At 61.2% G+C, this 20,540-nt stretch overlaps 2 protein-coding genes across 2 annotated transcripts; one reads left to right on the plus strand and one right to left on the minus strand.

The window, feature by feature from the left end:
- Positions 1-1,097: 1,097 nt before the first annotated feature.
- LOC311511732 (neuronal pentraxin-1-like) lies at positions 1,098-9,651 on the plus strand (the record flags this gene model as incomplete). The annotated part of the gene is made up of 5 exons (XM_084612573.1): positions 1,098-1,649; positions 7,292-7,505; positions 8,249-8,496; positions 8,735-8,914; positions 9,034-9,651. The coding sequence occupies 5 exons, from the start codon at positions 1,098-1,100 to the stop codon at positions 9,241-9,243; spliced, it is 1,404 nt and encodes a 467-aa protein (XP_084468699.1). The 3' UTR covers positions 9,244-9,651.
- Positions 9,652-10,707: 1,056 nt separating this feature from the next.
- CYTH2 (cytohesin 2) lies at positions 10,708-20,540 on the minus strand. Its single transcript, XM_084612581.1, has 12 exons — positions 20,408-20,540; positions 18,964-19,111; positions 18,692-18,758; positions 18,328-18,446; positions 17,968-18,048; positions 17,445-17,557; positions 17,044-17,192; positions 16,703-16,814; positions 14,380-14,456; positions 13,941-14,012; positions 12,693-12,847; positions 10,708-12,362 (listed from the first exon to the last, which is right to left on the minus strand). Exons 1-12 carry the CDS (start codon positions 20,424-20,426, stop codon positions 12,275-12,277), a joined length of 1,200 nt encoding a protein of 399 aa, XP_084468707.1. The 5' UTR covers positions 20,427-20,540; the 3' UTR covers positions 10,708-12,274.

Here is a 20,540-nt window from a genome sequence, read left to right on the forward strand (position 1 = left end):
TGTTATAGCCAACAGCCCATGGCTTGGGGGGGGCACGGGGGGAGGGCTTAACTGGCCCATGGCCCCCTGGTGCAAATCTGGACTACCTCCAGTGCAGTCAGGGGTGACTCCGGATTGACTCCAGGGGGCTGAGAGCAGAACCCGACCCTGTCCCCCGTGCAGTCAGGTGTGACTCCGGATCGACCCTGGGATAGCAGAGATCAGAACCCGGTGCTGTCCCCACTGCAATCGGGGTGACTCCGGATTGACTCCAGGGGGCTGAGAGCAGAACCCGACCCTGCCCCCTGTGCAGTCAGGGGTGACTCCGGATCGACCCTGGGATAGCAGAGATCAGAACCCGGTGCCGTCCCCACTGCAATCGGGGTGACAATGGATCGACCCCAGGGGGCTGAGATCAGAACCCGACCCTGCCCCCTGTGCAGTCAGGGGTGACTCCGGATCGACCCTGGGATAGCAGAGATCAGAATCCGGTGCCGTCCCCACTGCAATCGGGGTGACAATGGATCGACCCCAGGGGGCTGAGATCAGAACCCGACCCTGCCCCCTGTGCAGTCAGGGGTGACTCCGGATCGACCCTGGGATAGCAGAGATCAGAACCCGGTGCCGTCCCCACTGCAGTCAGGGGTGACTCCAGATCGATCCCCGGGAAGCTGCGCTTGAGTCTGGGCGTGCACCCCCTCCCGCGCCGTGCTGGGGGCTCATCCCCGCTGTCCCGGCGTGTCACTTCCCCTCCCTAAATCCCTCCCAGTTCGTTAGCATCCTTTGAGCTGCCAAAAGCCCCTGACCCCTGCCAGCTTGGCTGTAGGACGCCTGGGTCCCGTTGCCAGAGGCGGAGGGGTGGGGGGAGCTTTGCCACGACTCCTTAAGCCCATTAACCTGCCTGTCTAATTCCCCCGTCTCCGGGGAGACGGGCACCCTCCGCCCATCACCAGGGGATTTGGGAAATCAAGGCGGACGGGACAGTAGCGGGGGGGGGGTGGCGAGAAAAAGAAAAGTCCCAGCTGCTCGCCGAGCCAAGCGGCTGCGGGCACAGATCGTCCGGGCGCCTCCGTGGGAGGAAGGCTGGGGCGGTGGCGAGGGGTCCGGCGGGTGCCGGGATGCGGCTGGCCTGGGCTCTCCTCTGGGCCCTCTGCTGGGTGCCCGGCGGCAGGGGGGAGTATGCCCTGCCCAAATTCGTCTGCAGCCCCATGCCCCTGGAGCCGGAGACGGGCTGCCAGCAGGCCCCGCAGCCGCGGGCCGGGGGACACTGGGCGGGCACGCTGGAGGAGGCCAAAGAGACCATCCTGCACCTGCGGGAGACGGTGGTGCACCAGAAGGAGACCATCCTGGACCAGCGGGAGACGGTGCGGGAGCTGACGGCCAAGCTGAGCCGGTGCGAGGGCCGGGCGGGCGGGGAGCCCGGGCTGGATGGGCACGAGGACAACCTGAGCCACGGGCACCGGGAGGGGGCCGGCCGGGAGAACGAGTACCCCCACTTCGGGCACCGCGAGCACCCCGAGTCCCTGGGTGGTGCCGGGAGCGAGGCCGCCTTCCGCAAGGCCAGCGCCACCCCCAACACCATGGAGGACCCCCCCCGGGAGGTGCCCGCCGGCCCCCCCCAGCTGGAACGCATGCTGGAGTCGCTCAAGGAGAGGCTGGAGCACCTCCAGGTAAGGGGGGGATTGGCCCCCCCCAGCCAACAACCCCCCCGCTAACCCCCACCAACCCAACCCTCCCATCAACCCCCTCCTCGCTGACCCCCAGCCCCCCCACCATCGATCCCCCTCCTCACTGACCCCCGCCCCCAACCCTCTCATCCACCCCCCTCCTCACTGACCCCCAGGCCCCCCAACCCTCTCTTCAACCCTTCTCCTCACTGACCGCCAGCACCCCCAGCCATTGACTCCCCCTCCTCACTGACCCCCAGTCCCTCTCCCATTTACCCCCTCCTCCCAACCCTCCCATCAACCCCCCTCCTGACTGACCCCCAGCCCTCCTGACCACTCCCACTGACCCTCACTGACCCCCCAGCTCCCCCCACACCCCAACCACTGACCCCCATCCCCTTCCCATGGACCCATCCCACCTCTTTGCCTCCCCCTCTTACCTTCCCCAGCGACCCCAGGCCCTGCCTATTAACCTCTCCCCTTTGCCCACTGACCCCTATCATCTGCCCCCCCCCCACCAGTGCCCCCCCTCCACACCCTGGACTCATTCTAGGAGGGGCTGGAGCATCAGCAGATACTGTGGGGCCCCATTCACCCCACGCCCCAGCCACCTCCTCCCTAAATGCTGCAGTGGCTCAATGAGCAGCCCCCTCCCCCCCACCCTATCAGTCCCCAGCTGTCACCCCCATAACCTCCCTTCTCACCCTGCGGCAGGATCACCCCCTATGATAGGGTAGGGTCAGCCCCCTACCCCATCCCCCTGCATCCTTGGCCATTGCTTGCCCAGCCCCTCCCCCATTACCTCAGTTTACACCCCCCACCCCTTCCTCCATCTCAACCTCTCTTATCCCTCCCCCAATTAGGAACCTCATGGCCTGCTGCCCCCACCCCCCTGTGATCACTAGCCCCCACCCCCCTCCCAGAGCCAGAGATAGAACCCAGGAGTCCAGGCTCCCAGCCCCCTGCCTCCGGCTTTAACTAATTAAGTAGAAACAGCCCCCAAATCCGAGCCCGGAGGAATTACCTGATTGATCCTATTTCAAGACCATCTGCCAAGACCCCAGTTAAGACCCCTTTGCCCTTGAATTACTGGGACCGTTCTGGAAGACTAACGTATTCCATGGGGTCCTGGGATGCAGCCAGCCAGTCCCTGCCCTGGGGCCGGGTGGGAGCCGGCGCCCCCTAGAGGGGACGGGCCCCAAGCCCCGTTCCCCGCCCCCCCTGAGCCAGCCCACCTGCCCTGGAGCAAATCAGAGCTGGCGCCCCCAGAGGGCAAAGGCCCCATGCCCCATTCCTCAAGGCGCAAGAGACGGGAGTGGGGTCTAGTGGTTAGAGTCGTAGCTCCAAGGCCAGCAGGGACTGTTGTGGTCAGGTGGTCTGAACTCCTGCACAGCACAGGCCCGAGGCCGGCCCCCAGCTGTTCCCAGGGCCAGCGTTCAGAGGAACAGCCCAACGCTGCCGGTGAGGGAGAATCCACCGCCCGCCCGGCCCGTCGTCCCGCTGGTTAATGCCTCTCCCCGTGAGAAATGTGCACATTGTTTCCCGCGGGAATGTGTCTCGCTTCAACATCCAGCCCTGGGATCGGGCTCGACCTTCCTCTGCTACAGGGGAGAGTCCGTTACTGAATATTCGTGCCCCACGTAGAGGAAGGGCAGCTGGGAGTCAGGACTCCTGGGGTCTCTCCTTGGCTCTGGGAGGGGAGTAGGGTCTAAATGAGGATCAGGCTGCCTGCCCCCCAGCACCGTACAAAGGCTGCTCAGGGGGCATCAGTGGGTTTGGGGCACCTGCGTGGGAGGAGGGGGATGGATTAGCGGGAGCAGCTCGGGTCCCAGACGGAGCATTCAGCTAAATATAAACCCCCTTGGCTTCTTCCTTCCTGCTTGTCCCTTCTTAGCGCGTCTGGGAAACGTAAACAGCCTGGCTCGTGGGGGGTAGGGGTCAGATCCTCCCCCCCCATAACAGGGGTGTTGGGGGAGGAGATCAGGGCCTCAGCTGGGCACTGGGCCTAAATACCAGGCCAGGCGGGTCTGGGGGGGTCTCCCTTAATGTTGCGTCCAGCTGGGTTAGATCTCGGCTTGACGGCTCTGGCCGGCCTGCCCCCACAGCATGGTGGGAGGGGAGTGGGGCCTAGCGGAGGAGCTTCTCCCAAAATCAGGATTCTGAGGGAAAAAATAATGAAGCAAAGGCTGTGAGGGGAGAAAAAGCCTTGAGTTGCCTGTATAGCAAAGCTCGGCGCCTGGGTAACAACCAAGAGGCTTTGGCCTTGCTCGCATGTGGGTAATCTAGCTGGTATCACTGAAACCTGGTGGATGAAAGGGAAATCCACGCCACCAATGGCACGCCCTGTTTCCGCCTCAACACGGAAGGAAATGATCTACGCTTTGGGATCAATGGCCTAACAGATAAAGAACAAGAAGGGTTATTAGTTGGAGTCTGCTACAGGCCCCTCAAATCACACTAGGGACCAGAGTGAACAACAACTTATGCCCCCTATAATGTATAGGAACAAAAGCTGCATGATCACTGGGGCTTCAATTTGGGTAATATACTTTGGAGGCCATGTGCTGCCAACACAAAATCATTCTGGGAATTTCTCAACATCTTAGTTGACAATTTCCTATCTCAAATGCTGTAGCCACTGACATGGGGGAATTCTGGATAAAATTTCATCCTAACAGAGAATGAGGAACTGATCACGACATTAATGATGGCTCTGGTACAAGGGACCCAGGCTTTATGGTATTCATAATGTGCAAACAGAGTAAAGTCCAGAGTCCAAAGCTGAATATAATTATAAGCCAAATGAGCTGGAAGGAAGAATTTAATCAGAAAAATGTGAATGATCATTGGAAATTGCCTAAGAACACTAAATCAGAAGGCCAAAAACCACAGCTGAGAAAGAAGGCTGTGCTGGTTAACAACACAACCTTAGAGCGGAAGTGAAGGCAGATAGCGAGATTGATAGGTATAACAACTAGAAGATAGGGGAAGCTCATAGTAATCCATATAAATCAGAAGCAACGGGGAAGTTGATAGTAATGAATATAAATCAGAAGCAACGGGGAAGTTGATAGTAATGAATATAAATCAGAAGCAAAGGAGAAGCTGACAGTAATGAATATAAATCAGAAACTATGAATTGTAGAAAATTGATAAGGGAAGCAAAGAGACAGAAGTAGCTGTCTATGTCCAGCAGAGTTAGGTGCAAAAAGAAGGAAGGTTTTTTTAAGTATATTAAATATAAAAAGAATCCTGGCAATGGAATTGGTCCATTTCTAGATGGAAATGGTAGAATTATGAACAATAAAGCAGAAAAGGTAGAATTGTTCAACAAATATTTCTGTTGTGTATTTGAGGAAAAATAGATGATGGCCTATCATATGATACCATACTTTCCATTCCACTAGTATCTCAGGAGGATGGTAAACAGCAGCAACTACAGTTAGACTTTTAAAATCAGCAGGTCCAGATAACTTGCAACCAAGAGTTTTAAAAGAGCTAGCTGAGGTGCTCTCTGTGCCATTAATGTTGATTTCCAGTAAGTCTTGGAGCACTGGGAAAGTTGCATAAGACTGGAAGAAACCTAATGTGCCACTATTTAAAAAGCATAAAGCATATGACCCCGGGCAGTTCCAGGCCTGTCGATCTGACATCAATCCCTAGCAAGTTAATGGAGACAAGTATCAGAGGGGTAGCTATGTTAGTCTGGATCTGTAAAAGCGGCAAAGAGTCCTGTGGCACCTTATAGACTAATAGACATATTGGAGCATAAGCTTTTATGGGTGAATACCCACTTCGTCAGATGCATGTAGTGGAAATTTCCAGAGGCAGCTATAAATATGCAAGCAAGACTCAGGCGAGGGATAACGAGGTTAGTTCAATCAGGGAGGATGAGGCCCTCTTCTAGCAGTTGAGGTGTGAATACCAAGGGAGGAGAAACTGCTTTTGTAGTTGGCGAGCCAGTCACCGTCTTTGTTTAATCCTGATCTGATGGTGTCAAGTTAATGGAGTGACTGATACAAGACTCAATAAAGAATTGAAGGAGGGCAATGTACTTAAAGCCAATCAGCACGGGTTTATGGGAAATAGATCCTGTCAAACTGACTTGATCTCGCTTTTGGCTGAGACGACAAGTTTGGGTGCTAACGATAACCGAGTTGCTGTAATATACCGCCACTGCTGGGCGGCGTTTCGCGCGGGAGCACACGGCATTTTGATTAAAAACTCCAGACCGCTATAAACCAGCACGGCCCACACAGACGTGGACTAAAAACCGGCCAACGCTAGGTCTCAAAACATGACTGCAAACAGGGCGTCGCCATCGAGCGGGCGTGTTTCTACTGGAGTCCCGCAAGGATTGGCCCTGGTCCTGAGGCGAGTTAACGTTTTCGACCTGGAAGAAAATGTGAAATTGTCACTGGTGACTTTTACACAGGACACGACAGCTGAGGATGGGGGTTAACTTCGTAAAGGACAGGGCGCAGCTACAGAGCTGGCTGGATTACTTGGTAAACTGGCCGCAAGCAATGTGGGTTTTCACATGGCTCAATGTCCCTGTATCCATCTAGGAACAAATGCTGGCCGGACTCCCAGGATGGGGCAGGGGGCTCTCTTCTGGGAAGCAGGAACTCTGGAAAAGATTTGGGGGTGGGTCGTAGCAGCCAATCAGTTGAACCTGAGCTACCCTGTGTGATGCAAAGGTTAAAAGGGCTAATGGGAACCTGGGAAGCATCCCCAGGGGAATCTCGAGTAGGAGCAGAGAGGTGGTTTGGCCCTGGGGCGACGCTGCGGGGCTCCTGCATCCGGTTCTGGTGCCCCCCCGTCCAAGGAGAGCGTTGCTCGGTTGGCGAGGGGGCAGAGAAGAGCCACGGGGGTGATTAAAGGATTAGAAAACCCGCCTTAGAGCAAGAGGCGCCAGGAGTTCCAGCTATTTAGCTCGACAACGAGAAGGGGAAGGCGGGACTTGATCCCAATATGGAGGGGGAACAAATATTTAATAATGGGCTCTTCCATCTAGCTGAGGACCCGATCTGTTGGCTGGAGGTTGAACCAAGACCCAATTGGACTGGAAATAAGGTGACAGTGAGCGCCATTTACCCAGGAGCGTGGTGGTTTCTCCATCACGTCCACGTTTTCAGTCGAGCGGGGCAATTTCTCTGAAAGGTCTTCCCTAGGAATTATTGCAGGGCAGGTCTCTGGCCTGTATGATACAGGTCAGACTAGGTGAGCACACTGGCCCTTCCTGGCTTTGGGATTTATGACTCTATGATCCAGGAGGGTGGCAGGGGGTGGGATGCTGGGCTAGATGGGCCTATGGGGCTAATCCAGGGTAGCAGGGACGGGGCGGGATACCAGGGTAGATGGGCCCACGGGGCCGATCCAGGGTAGCAGGTATGGGTGGGATACCAAGGTGGATGGGCCCATGGGGCTGATCCAGAGTAGCAGGGATGGGGCGGGATACCAGGGTAGATGGGCCCACGGGGATGATCCAGGGTAGCAGGTATGGGTGGGATACCAAGGTAGATGAGCCCATGGGCTGATCCAGGGTAGCAGGGATGGGGCGGGATACCAAGGTAGATGGGCACCGAGAGGATGATGGGTCTTGCTCACAGTCCCCTCCTCCCACCCCCACCCCCACCCCCCAGCGCAGCCGCAACAGTTCCCTGTTCTCCATCTCCCTGCGTGACGCCCTGCAGAAGAAAATCAGCATTTTGGAGCATCAGATCCAAGAGAAACTCAACGCCACCAAGCACCATCACCACAGCCACGAGGAGCCGCACCATGGCCACGGGGAGCCGCACCACGGTCACGAGGAGCTGCGGTGGCACAAGAACAGGGTCCACGGGCCTCATGAGAAGGGTGAGGGGCAGGGTTGCAGGGGCATCGACAGATGGATAGCGGGTGGTGGTGGACATCAAAGGATCCAGACTGCAGCTGTGGATGGATGAATAGGACTCGCGGCAGGGATGGACGGGGGATAACGGAATAGACAGATGGGTGGAATTGTAGCTACAAAGCGAGATAGTTGCATGGATGGACTTATGGATGGCTGAATTGATAATTGAATGGATGGATGGAATCACTGATGGGTGAAGCTATGGATGGAGTGTTGAATGGATGGAGGAAATGGTACCTGGATGGATGGATGGAGCATTGAATGGGTGGATGAAATGGTACATGGATGGATGGATGGATGGAGGAAATGAGGGATGGATCAATGGATGGATGGAGGAAATGAGGGATGGGTCGATGGATGGAGCGTTGAATGGATGGATGAACTGGTACCTGGATGGATGGATGGAGCATTGAATGGGTGGATGAAATGATACATGGATGGATGGATGGATGGATGGAGGAAATGAGGGATGGATCAATGGATGGAGCACTGAATGCATGGATGAAATGGTACCTGGATAGATGGATGGATGGATGGATGGATGGATGAAATGAGGGCTGGCTACTTGAAGGAACAGCTGGAAGGAATGATGATTTGATGGATGTAGCAGTGCATGGGGAGATGGCTGACTGGCTATTGGCCAGAGTCCCCTCTCCCCCGGGGCTGGTTGTGTCTGGCCGCCCTGGCACTGACCTTGTCCCTCTAGGGCACAAGGCGGAGAAGCCAGACGAGGTTTTCCGTGTGGGCTTCCCCCTCCGCACCAACTACATGTACGTCAAGGTGAAGAGGACACTGCATCACGAGATCTTCGCCTTCACTGTCTGCCTCTGGCTCAAGTCCAGCTCGGCGCCTGGTGTTGGCACCCCCTTCTCCTACTCCGTGCCTGGCCAGGCCAACGAGCTGGTGCTCATTGAGTGGGGCAATAACCCCATGGAGCTGCTCATCAATGACAAGGTGTGGGGCTGGGGACTGCCATGGTCAGCAGAGGATGCGATGCTGCAGGGAGCTCAGCAGGGGGGCACTGGGCTGTGGGGCAGGGGGCGCTGGGCTGTAGGGAGCGGGACAGGGGGTTCAGCAGGGAGTGCTCGGCTGCAGGGAGCTGGGCGGGGGGGGGCTCCCATCGTGGGTGGGGTTGGTGGGGGAGAGGCAAGCACTGCCCTTAACCCTTTCCCCCCCACGCCCCAACCCCCAGGCTGCCACCTTGCCCCTGGCCATCCACGACGCCAAGTGGCATCACGTCTGCGTGACCTGGTCGACGCGGGACGGCGTCTGGGAGAGCTACCAGGACGGGGTGCGACGGGGCAGCGGCGAGAACCTGGCCCCCTGGCACCCCATCAAGCCAGGGGGCATCTTCATCCTGGGGCAGGAGCAGGTAAGAGACCCCCCCACACACCCCAGGGCGAGAGCATCCGCTCCAGGGTTAGCCCCCTTGTTGGGTGGCTTGTGCCCTCCCTAATCTACCCCTGGCCTCTCTGCTCTCCCCCTCCCCAGGACACGCTGGGCGGCCGGTTCGATGCCACGCAGGCCTTCATCGGGGAGCTGGCCGACTTCCACGTGTGGAGCCACGTCCTGGCGCCGGGCGAGGTCTACAGGCTGGCCACCTGCGCCGGCCACGCCCACGGGGACATTGTGGCCTGGGCTGAGGGCACCATGGAGCTGCACGGGGGGGTGGCCAAGCTGCCCTTCAATGCCTGCCACTGAGCCCTGGCCCACAGGGGGCTGGAGGCCCGGATGCCTGGGTTCTCTTCAGCTCAGGAAGAGGAGTGGGGGCGAGTGATGACAGCGGGGGAAGGACGGGGGGCTGGAAGCCAGGGCTCCTGGGTTCTATCCTTGCCTTTGGGAGAGAGGGGAGTGGAGTCTAGTTGTGTGAGGGGCTGGGAGGACGCCTGGGTTCTTTCCCCAAGTCTGGGAGAGGAGTGGGGTCTAGTGGTTAGAGCAGGGGGGCTGGGAGACCCCCTTCCTCTCCTGTTGTATATAGCTGTGGCTGTTGGCCTGCGGCTGGCGGTACATACGCGGTGTCCCGTGTTGCGTAGCTCGGCACTGTTTTATGTAGGATTCGATGCTATTTTCTTCCTCGGAAAGGACAGAATAAACCTGCCAAGGGAGCAGCAGCCGCCCCAGCGCTGTGAGTCAGTGCTTTGTCTGAGTGCGCCAAATACCCAACACGCCCCACCCCAGAAGTGGCCGCATCCCACCAGCGGGCAAGGGGTCCCCCAGTGTTCCCTCTACTTTTTTACCTCAATCTGCAGAATGAACTACAAAACTCATGTGGCAGGGGTGGGCCTGAAGGGTTTGGAGCATGGTGGGAGGCTCAGGGCTGGGGCAGAGGGTTGGAGTGTGTGGGGGGTGCAGGCTCTGGGGTGGGGCCAGGGATGAAGGGGTTGGGGTGCAGGAGGGAGCTCAGGGCTGGAGTGCTGCAGGCTCCAGGAGCGAGTTTAGGTGCAGGAGGGGGCTCCAGGCTGGAGCCGGGGGTTAGGTGGGGCATGAAGGCTCCAGTTGGGGGTGCAGGATTTGGGGTGGGGCCGGAGATGAGGGGTTTGGGGTATAGGAGGGGCCTCAGGGCTGGGGGTGTGTGAGGGCTCCAGGCTGGGGCAGGGGGTGTGAGGGCTCCAGCTGGGACTGCAGACTCTGTGGTGGGGCCAGGGATGAGGGATTTGGGGTGCAGGCTGCCCCAAGGAGAGAGGACTCCCCCCAGCCCTGTCTCGCCACAACAGCTGAGGGCCGGGGAGAGGCCCTTGAGAGTCTGCTGCCCGCGCAGCTTAGAGGGAACGTAGGTCCCTGGCTAAAGAGCCCCACGCCCCAGCACCCGGCCCCCGCCGCTGGCTAGAGGCAGGGGGGACGGACAGAGGTCAGCCAAGCTCACGGTGCCACGGGGTGCTCAAATCCTGCGCCAGAAGCCACCTGCATCATCCAGCCCCCCAGCTCAGTGTAACAGAACCCAGGAGTCCTGGCTCCCCGCCACCCCCTGCTCTAGCCACTAGGCCCCACTCCCCTCCCAGAGCCAGGATAGAACCCAGGAGTCCTGGCTCCCAGCCCCAAACAGAGTTTAAGCTGCTGCTGGTGCCAGGCCAGTTCGGTGCTCCTTCCCCATGCTGGCCCTGGGTGTTTGATGCCCTGAGTGGATACCCCCCCGCCCCCCCCCCAGACACCCAGCGGCCCCCTGGCTGTACTCAAGACTGTAGTGTTTTTATTCCGTTGAAAGTTGCATCCATTAAATCCTTAAATAACAATTACAAAAACCTGAACCCGCCCTGGAATCCCGTGGCAGGCCCGGGGCTGGCGCCTGCCCCTCTCTGTCCACACCAGCGCCTGGGGTGGGGTGAAATCCCCCTGCGTCGGGAGGAGGCAGCAAGTCCAGGGGGTCCCAGGTGTGGGAGGAGATGGGTCCCGCCGGCTTGGTCCTGTTGCCACGCGGTTGCCTCTGGGAGCCGACGATCCGGGGGTTCCTCCCAGGACGCCCTGCGGGGGCTGAGCCAGAAAGGTGGGGAGGGGGCCCAGGGATTGGTCCCGGTGCGGGGGCCCCACATCTGCTCCCGGCGGCGCCAGGCCAGGCTTTCCGACGGCGCCTCGCGCTCGTGGCAGGAGAGTAATCAGAAGGACGGGATTCCACAGCAGGCGAAAGCAAAGGGCTTTCAACCTCGGGGGGCGCTCCCCAGCCCCCTCCCAGTCCGTAGTGTACGTTCCTGGAGCCCAGAGGGGGTGCATGGAAATAGAGGGGCTCCAGATGGACCCCAAGCTCTAGAGCCAATAGTGTATACATGAGGGTAGGGGGGGCTACCCCCCGTTGGGGAGATTTAAAGATGAGCTGGTGAGGGGCAGGCCACGGGGCGGGCTAAAACTCCCCCTCCGCTAGCTGCCCCGAGGAGGGAAGAACTTCAGTTCCCCCTGCTGGCTGCCAGGGGGCGCTGCAGAGGGCCCGTCGGCATTGCCGGTGGGGGGAGGGGGGGAGGAATGCCCCCCACCCCATGCCTGGCATTGCTGGAATACGCGGGGGGGGGGGGGGGGGGGGGAAGACCCCAAAGACAGCAGCGCAGCTGCACCAGTGCACCATGGGACCCCGCTAGCCCCTGGTGCTGAGTGCCATGGTGGGAGCATAGCATGGGGGGGAAATTCCCAGCCAGCTGGAAGGGAAGGGGCGGCTGTCTCAGGGGTTGCTAGGCAAGAGCTTATTGCATCTCGGGGCTAATTAGTGTAGATAGGAGCTTGGCGTCAGCCAGTGAAAATCCAGAGACCCGTGAAGGAAAGTGCTGAGGATACGGAGTCAGGGCCAAACCGGAGTCACTCCTGTTTGCAGTGGGGGCAGGGCCAGATTCCAGAGTCCCTCCTAATTGCAATGGGGGCAGGGTCGGATTCTGATCTCGGCTCCCTCAGGGTGGATCTGGAGTCACTCCTGATCACAACCTGCTGCAAGGTCCTGAGCCCAGGGCATGGCAGAGGCCCCTGGCCCAGGCTGCAGCCCCCACGGGCGAGGAAGGGGTTGCTGGCCCATGGTACCCAGTGGCTCCTGGAGAGGGGCTGTATCCCAAAGTAGGGTCCCTGGGGGGAGTGGGGGTGGGGAAGACAGATCCGGCTGGCGGTGCACACAGATGCTGGGGGAGGGGAAGTCAGTGCTGCTCTGTCCGTCTGTCTGTCCGTGGCTGGGCCCCCCCGGCCCAGGGGGGTGTCAGTTTTAGAGGCGCCCAGGGAGGTGGGTTGGGGGGGCACGGAAAGGCAGCCTGCTGGCCAGCCCAGCTCACGCCTGCTCCTGTTTCTTCTTGACTGAGATGCGCTTCTTGCGGGCGGCCAGCATCTCGTAGAAGGGGTCCACGCTGACGGCAGCCCTGCGGGGAGCGGGGGGTCAGTGGGGGGCAGGGAATCTCGCTGCAGCCAGGTGCCTGCGAGGGGGAGGCTGAGACAGACCCCTGGGCTTGGGGGAGTCACACCATGGGGGCCGCACAGCCCCTCCACCCTTGCCGGGAACGCCCCTGCCCGCACATGCCCTGTCTCTCCCCCCCGCCACCAAATGGGATGGATCAGACTTCACCTGCCCCCCCCCATCACAAGCTGGAACCATCCACCCACAATACCCTGGGAGGGGGTTGGGAGCCAGGACCCCTGGGTTCTATCCCCAGCTCTGGGAGGGGGTGGGGGCAGGTGGGGGTGCTCCTCACTTGATGGATTTGATCCACTCGTCCTTCTCCTCCTGCGTGGGGGCCGAGATGCGATAGACCAGGTGGTTCCCTTCCACCACCCGTCCGTCGGCCTCCGTCTTGCAGGCCTTGATCAGCTGGCCCTTGTTGTTGGGAATGTACAGCTCAAAGCAGTTCTGGGGGGAACGGGGGCGGGGGGGGGAGACAGAATCAGCCATGGGCTCAGGTTGCGTCGATTCCCCCCCCCCCCCAGCCCCAGGAACGATTTGCCTCCCCCAACACACCCAGGGATGGGCTCAAGCTCTCAGCGGGCTCAGGCCACATCGGTGACACCCAGGGATGATTCCCCCCAACCCGCAGCGATGGGCTCAGGCTCTCGGCAAACTCAGGCAATGTCAAGTCATTTTTGCTTGAAATGAAAGGTTGGAGTTGAGAGCACAATGTGAGTGGAGCCTGATCTACAAGGGTCAAAAGCTGCAGGAATGGATGGAGGAAAGAAGGGGGATGCGGATGGAGGCGGGGGGTGCATGCATGGAGGGATGGATGGGGGGAAGGTGCGTAGGATGGACAGGGGGTGTATGAATGGATGGAGGGAGCGAGGGAAGGCGGGGAAGGTGTGTGGATGGATGGAGCGAGGAGGGAGGGATGGGGAAGATGCGTGGATGGATGGAGTGAAGGGTGTGGATGGATGGAGGGGTCAGGTGCGCAGATCGATGGGGGGAGGGAGGGATGGGTAGGATGCACGGATGGAGGGAGGAGGAAGATGCATGGATGGATGGAGCAAGGGAGGGAGGGATGGGGAAGACGTGTGGATGGATGGATGGAGGGGGCAGGTGCATGGATGGAGGGAGGAGGAAGATGCGTGGACGGATGGAGGGGGCGGGTGCGTGGATGGAGGGAGGGAGGGGGAAGATGCGTGGATGGATGGATGGAGGGATGAATGGAGGGGGCGGGGGCGTGGATGGATGGAGGGGGCGGGGGTGTGGATGGAGGGATGGAGGGGGAAGATGCGTGGATGGATGGATGGAGGGATGAATGGAGGGGGCGGGGGCGTGGATGGATGGAGCGGAGGAGGGATGGGGAAGATGCGCGGAGGGATGGAGGGGTGGATGTGGATGGATGGAGGGGGCGGCCGCGCGGATGGATAGACAGGAGGAGGAGGGCGGCCATGAAGGAGAGGATAAGGACAGGCTGACGAAGGACAGACAAGGTGAACATCGGGGGCAAGAAGGCCCTGAGGGGTGGGGGAGCACGGGGCGCTGCGCTCACCGGCTTGCGGGGGTCCTCCACCTCCCGGATGCTCAGGTTCTCCAGTGGGATGATCCCCCGCGGCTCCTTGTCCTGAGTGGGGAACAAAGCTGGAGTCAGGGGAGATGAGGAGCGGCCTGCGGGACTCCCTGCCACTGGCTATGGAGCTAAGTGGGGAGAGCCAGGGAGCCCCAGGCCCAGAAGGGCGAGTGGCAGAAGCCCCTGGGTTCCTGCAGGGGCTGTCTGTGGGGCCCAGCCCAACCCCATAGTGACTGGGGGCAGGGGGCTCACGCAAGGGGCAGGCGATTCCATCACTGACCACTAGGGGAGCACTTGGGTCTTCCTCTGAAGCCGGCAGCGCTGGGCATTGTCAGAAACCAGGTACCAAGGCGGGGGGGGGGGGGGGGGGGCCTTGTGGGCGGACCCCGTGGGGGCTGCTCCGGGGGGCTGGGGGGCTCACCGTGGTGTACTCGAAATAGTACAGGCAGTTGTCCGTCAGAATGAACCAGCGTCTTTTCCATGTTTTCACACGCCCGCCTGCAGGGGAAGCAGAGATTGGGGGCTCAGTGATGGGGGCTTCTGGGGGGGCAGCTATCGATCCTGTTGGGCCGGTCCACTCAGGGGCAGCGTGAGAAGAGGACCAGGCCTGCCCCAGGGCATGCTGGGATAGACACAGTACCCTCGCCTGGGCACATGGGGGGGAGGGGGGGGGACAATCTCAGGCATAAGACCCCACGCAGCTGCCCCTTGACTCCAAGCGGGTGACCCGCGGGGCGGAGGGAAGCCTGAGAAACTGTTGTCACTGGCAGAACTCTCCTCCCAGAGCTGGGGAGAGAACCCAGGAGTCCTGGCTCCCAGCCCCCGCCCCCCCGCTCTAACCACCAGGTCCCATTTGGGGGGACCCCGTGTGGCACGACTGTCCCTGAGACAATCCCTCATCCGGGACCTTTGCAACCTGTGCGGAGATTCCAGGGGGCTTCCAGCAACCCCCCTGCCCTCAAGGGGCCAGACCCGCCCCCCCGCACCCAGTTCCAACACTCCGGGGGGTCAGGTGTTGGGGCGAATCTCTACTGCGGTGATGCGGCCCTAACGGGGCGAGGCGCTATTTGGGGCTGGGATCCCCACCCCCCATTCCAGCAGCGGCTTCCCCCTCCGTTACCTACCTCCTGGGGAGGAACGGTGAGACCCGAGCACAAGTGGCATCAGCGGCGTGGGGGTGGGGGTGGGGGGGCCGTGGGGGGCGGGAAGGAAAACGGGGGAGGGAGAGAAAGAAAGAGGGGAGCGGGGGGAAGAGAAGAGAGAAGAGAGAGAAAGAGGAAAAATCAGTTATATCCATGTGAGGAGGAAAAAACACGGTCAAATAACACCCCTGCCGCAGGGATCAGCGCGGAGGGGGGGAATCTCGGGGAGGGGGGAGGGAATGTCCTTTTTGCTGGCTGTGGGGGGCCACAGGGGTTTGATACACAAAGCGAGGGAGTGGGGGGGCGGGGGGGGCTCTGTCCAGCTTTTCCCTGCGAGGGACAGCACCCATCGTCCCGGATGGCCATTCCCTGCCCCGGGGGCTGGGGATAAGATTAAATAGGACCCAGGAGTCCTGGAGCCCGGCGCTCACCTCTAACCCGCAGCTCTAACCACTAGCCCCCCACTATCCTCCCAGAGATGGGAGGGAACCCAGACGTCCTGGCTCCCAGCCCCCTGCTCTAACCACTAGCCCCCACTCCCTTCCCAGAGCGATGATGGAACCCAGGCGTCCTGATCCCCAGCCCCCTTCCTGGCTCCTGGGAGCTGATCCCTGCTCACCCCCCTCCCAATAGCTCTCTGCTGCCCCCTAGAGGCAGCAAGGGAGTCAGGCCTCAACCAAGGTCCATCCAGGTCTGTACCCACCTCCCTTCCCCATCACCCCCCATAGATCCCTCCGCCTACCCCCCCACCGCAGCAACCCTCCCAGTCTCCAGAACAACCCCACCCAGCTTTGGACACCTCCCCCTTACCCACCTGTGACCCCAATCCCCCCAAATCCAGCCTGTGCTTCTGACTGAGCTGCCATGGGGTCCGTGTGACCCCCATCCTGACCCCTCATGGCCCCGCTAGTCTGGGAGGCACCTGCGTTGAACCTGGGGGTGCTGTGAACTGGGATCCCAATGCCTTGGGGGTGGGGGGCTCCCCCTATAGCTGTGTAGCGCCCCCCCCGGAACACTCAACCCTGGGCGGGGGAATTGAGGGGCGGGGTGGTGCCCTCAAAGGCCCCGTGGGGAAGGAAGCAGAGTCAGACTCAGGTGGCCTAGGGGAGGCCCAGCGAGCGGGGCAGGGACAGACGGACACAGACAGGGGCCAACTGAAGGCTGGAGGGGTGGGGGAGGGGACCCAGGAGCCCTAGCTGAGGCCGGGGTAGGGGGCAGACCCAGGAGCCCTAGCCGGGGGAGATGGGGCGGCGGACCCAGGAACACGAGCCAAGGCCGGGAGGGAGCAGGCGGACCCAGGAGCCCTAGCCGAGGCTGGGGTCTGCGGCGGGGATGGACTCAGGAGTCCTAGCCGAGGCTTGGGAGGGGATGGATCCAGGAGCCCTAGCCGGGGTGGGGGGACGGACCCAGGCATCCTAGCCCGGGCTGGGCGGGGTTGGGGGGCGGGTATTATTCCTGGAGCTGCGGAAGGAAGGTCGGTGCTTTGAGGACACAGCGGGAGGTCGGTGGGACACAGAGAGAGGAGAGCGCAGAGGCATGCAGAGATCGCGGGGGTGGGGATGGGGAGTGTAGAGGTTCGGGGAGGGGGGTCCCTGCTCTCACCCAGCTTCAGCAGCCAGCCCTCCCGGTCTGGATTGAAGAACGTGTGGGTCAGGTCGTTCCCATCGTCCTCCGGGATCTTGAACGGCTCGTTCCGGATGCTGTCGTACAGGTTCTGGGGGGGGGAAGGGGGTGGAGTCAAAAGAGGCCACGCCCCACTCAAGGGGTGCGGTCAGAATAAGGCCATACCCCCAACGACAACAGTCAGAGCCCATACCCCTTTTCCTGAGGGGTGGAGTAAGACAAGCTACACCCCGTCCTCACCAGCAGGCCAGACCCATGGGCCCATGTACCCCAGTATCCCGCCCCCCGGATCAGACCCCTGCCCGGTATCCTGCCCTCACCCGCAGCAGCTCCTCGGGCAGGTCGCCCCCGTCGTTGATGCCCCGGTTCATGGTGATGAATCTCTCCACCGTGGGTTTGTCTCGCACGTTGGGGTTGTGCAGACTGGTGTTCAGCATGATGACGGCGAAGGAGAGCACGTAGCAGGTGTCTGGGGGAGGAAGGGGGGACGGTAGGAGGAATGCACCCACTAGACCCCACCCTCGTCCCAGAACAGGGAGAGAACCCAGGCGTCCTGGCTCCTAGCCCTCCCCTCACTCTAACCACTAGCCCCCACTCCCCTCCCTGAGCTGGCGAGAGAACCCAGGCGTCCTGGCTATGAGCCTCCCCCTGCTCTAACCATTACGCCCTACCCCCTTCCCTGGGTTGGGGAGAGAACCCAGGCGTCCGGGCCCCGCAGTACCTGTGGACTGGAAGACGCCGGGGTTGCAGAGACAGTAACGCTGGGCGAAGGCCTCCATCATGCGGTCGATCTTCTGGGCCTCCCCGGGCAGGCGGAAGCTCCATAGGAACTGCCTGGGGGGGGGGGCACGTAAGTAGGGGACCCGCACCAGCCTCCCCACCCCTGGGATAAAGGGGAGGGTGAGCTGCCCCCCGAGCCCCCTCCCCCCGATCCCGCTCTGCCCCCAAACCTTCCCACCCTCCCCCTCCACATCCCCCTCCCCCAGCCCCCCGATCCCGCTCTGCCCCCAAACCTTCCCACCCTCCCCCTCCACATCCCCCTCCCCCAGCCCCCTGATCCCGCTCTGCCCCCAAACCTTCCCACCCTCCCCCTCCACATCCCCCTCCCCCAGCCCCCTGATCCCTCTCTGCCCCCAAACCTTCCCACCCTCCCCCTCCACATCCCCCTCCCCCAGCCCCCTGATCCCTCTCTGCCCCCAAACCTTCCCATCTTCCCCCTCCACATCCCCGCCCCCCCAGCTCACCGCAGCGCCTGCACCAGGTTGAGGTCAGTGAACTCGTGCAGGTCGACGAAGGCATGCAGCACCGCGATGTTAAAGTCCTCCCTGCGGGGGGCGGGGCCGGGGTCAGAGGCGAAATACCCTCCCCCACCCCGGTCTGTCCCCCTCCCCATGAGACAGAACTCCCAGAGCTCCCATCCCTGGCGGAGCCCAATGGCTGCAGCCCCTACCCACAGGCCCGCACCCCCCCGGCTAGTCCCTGATGCCCCCCCCACAGCTAGTCCCCAATGGCTCCACCCCCGCCCATCTCCCCCCGGCTAGTCCCCAATGGCCCCAGCCCTTCCCTTCTCACCCAGCTAGCCCCCGATGGTCCCGCCCCCTCACCTCTCCCCCAGGTAGTCCCCGATGGCCGTCTTGTTGAGCCCCTCCCCCTTGTAGAGGAACCGGGCGATCTCCTCCGGCGTGTTGTGCAGCAGCTCATTCTCCACCAGGAACTGGATGCCCTGTGCCGAGGACCGAGCGAGTGGAGTCAGGTGCCTGACCGCACCCCTTGGCTCCCAGCCCCCCGCCCCAGCCATCACCTCCTCTTCCACCGGGGAAACTGATGCACACGGAGGGAAAGGGACGAGACATATAGCTCAGGAGTCCTGGCTCCCAGCCCCCACTGCTTTGCCCACTGGCCCCCACTCCCCTCCCAGAGCTGGGATAGAACCCAGGTGTCCTAGCTCCCAGCCCCCTCCCCTCTTACCTTTTTAGGATCCATGTTGAATTTCTTGCGGCCCATCCCTATCTTCCGGTTCCTCTGAAGGGTTTTGCTGTGGGTTGGATGGAGAAAAACCACAGGATTCAGCACTTGGAATAGCCCCAGCAGCGTACAAGACCATGGTGGGGCAGGGGCTTGGTATACAGGGGCCCAACGCTGAGATGCAACCCTTCTGGGGTGGGACATGGGGGCTGGGTATACGGGGATCCCTCGCCCAGCGCTGGGACACAGCTCCTCAGGATCAGCACATTCATTACCTGCCCTCATTCGCCTCCAGACCTTCCACCTCATTCATGGCCTCGCTCAGCTCATCCCGCAGCCGCTGGATTTCCACCAGCAGCTCTTGTTTCCGCCGCCGGATGTTCTCCAGCTCCAGCCGCTCCTCGGGGGTCAGGTCCGGGGGCACTGGGATGGAAATCAGAGGTTAGCCTGAGGCAGGAACCCCCTGTTCTAGGAGCGAGGGAGGAAGCGGGATGCATGTGAGTGTTTCTTGAATTTCATGTGACACCTGCAGGGTGAGGTGGGCAGAGGGGCTGTTTATACAGGGATCCCCTGCCCAGTGCAGAGACGCAGCTGCCATAGGGGGCAGATGGGGGGCATGGCCAGGGTGCCCTGCACTGCAGCTATTTCCTGCCCCTGCAGGGCCCATAGAGAGCGGTATTTTTACCAACATGGTTAGACCAGCACAAAATCTGTGCAAGTTCCAGGCCTTAGCTGTGGCAGGAGGCTGAGAGCTCAGGTTTAGTTGCCTTCCGATGTGACGTCCCAGGGCCTTCCAGGATACCAGCCCCGTCCCATTGTTTATTTGCAGTGCAGGACCACTGCAAGCCCCAGCCCCGGACCCCACGGCGCCAGGAGCTGTACACGGGTATGTATTATTTGGATCCTGTCGGCCCCTGGGAGCTCCAGCCCCGGATCAGGCCCCACGGCGCCAGGAGCTGTACAGGGGTATGTATTAGTTGGATGCTGTCAGCCAGGGGTTGTACAAACACAGAACAAAGCCCCCTGCCCCAAGGAGCTTCCAATTCATAAATGCTGCTAACAATCCGGGGGGCGGGCGAAGGACAAGGCCGGGGGGTGGGCAGGTGGGGAGCAAGTGGTAATGGTTCAGTCCGACACCACCCTCCCCATAGGGGAATAAATGGTTCAGCCCAACCCTTTCCTCCCCACCTCCCCCCAAAAGGGAGCCCACTCTCCATTATGAGCATTAATACAACCCAGCTCCTCCATGAGCAAGAGAATGGTATCGCCCAAACACCGGGAATGGTTCAGCCCAACCCCCCTCTTCATTTCCGGAATGGCACAGCCCAACCCTCTCCTCATTCCCCCTCTGGGAGGGAATGGTTGAGCCCAACCCCCTCCTCAACCCCTCCCGCTCTCCATTATGGGAAGCAATGGTACAGCTCACGCCCCATAAGGAAAAGAATGGCACAGTCCAGCCCTACACTGTAAGGGGGCAAGCTACCCATTCGGGGTGGGAATGGTTCAGGCCACCCTTCCCCCCCCATTAAGGGGAGGAATGGTACAGCCCTGCCACCTCCCGACCAGCAAGAGAATGGTGCAGCCCAAACACCCCTACAAAGGCGGGAATGGTTCGGTTCAGCCCAACCCAGCCCCGCCCCCCCGACAGCCAGCCGTGAATGGGCGGGGCCCCGCAATAGTATGGCCCGCCCCGAGAGTGGTACAGTCCCAGGCCCCTACCATAGACTCCGTCCTCCATGGCGCCCGCACCGGCCGCCGGGGCTGCTCCGGCCCCTCGGCTCGTCCCGTCTCTCCTGCCGCGGCGGCGGCTGCTTCCTCCTCCCGCAGCCGCCCGGCCCGGCACTGAGGAGAA

The sequence above is a fragment of the Lepidochelys olivacea genome, assembly GCF_965140295.1.
Source record: "Lepidochelys olivacea isolate rLepOli2 genome assembly, chromosome: 23".
Taxonomy (NCBI): domain Eukaryota; kingdom Metazoa; phylum Chordata; order Testudines; family Cheloniidae; genus Lepidochelys; species Lepidochelys olivacea.

Bases quoted from the DNA above. Each gene is read 5' to 3' on its own strand.
- CYTH2 (XM_084612581.1), bottom strand. The intron at 14,457-16,702 runs GTGAGAGCAGGG...CTTCCCCTGCAG, and splicing joins GGGCTGGCTGCTGAAGCTGG to GCGGGCGTGTGAAAACATGG. The intron at 12,363-12,692 runs GTGAGGAGCACC...CGCTCCCCGCAG, and splicing joins GAGTGGATCAAATCCATCAA to GGCTGCCGTCAGCGTGGACC.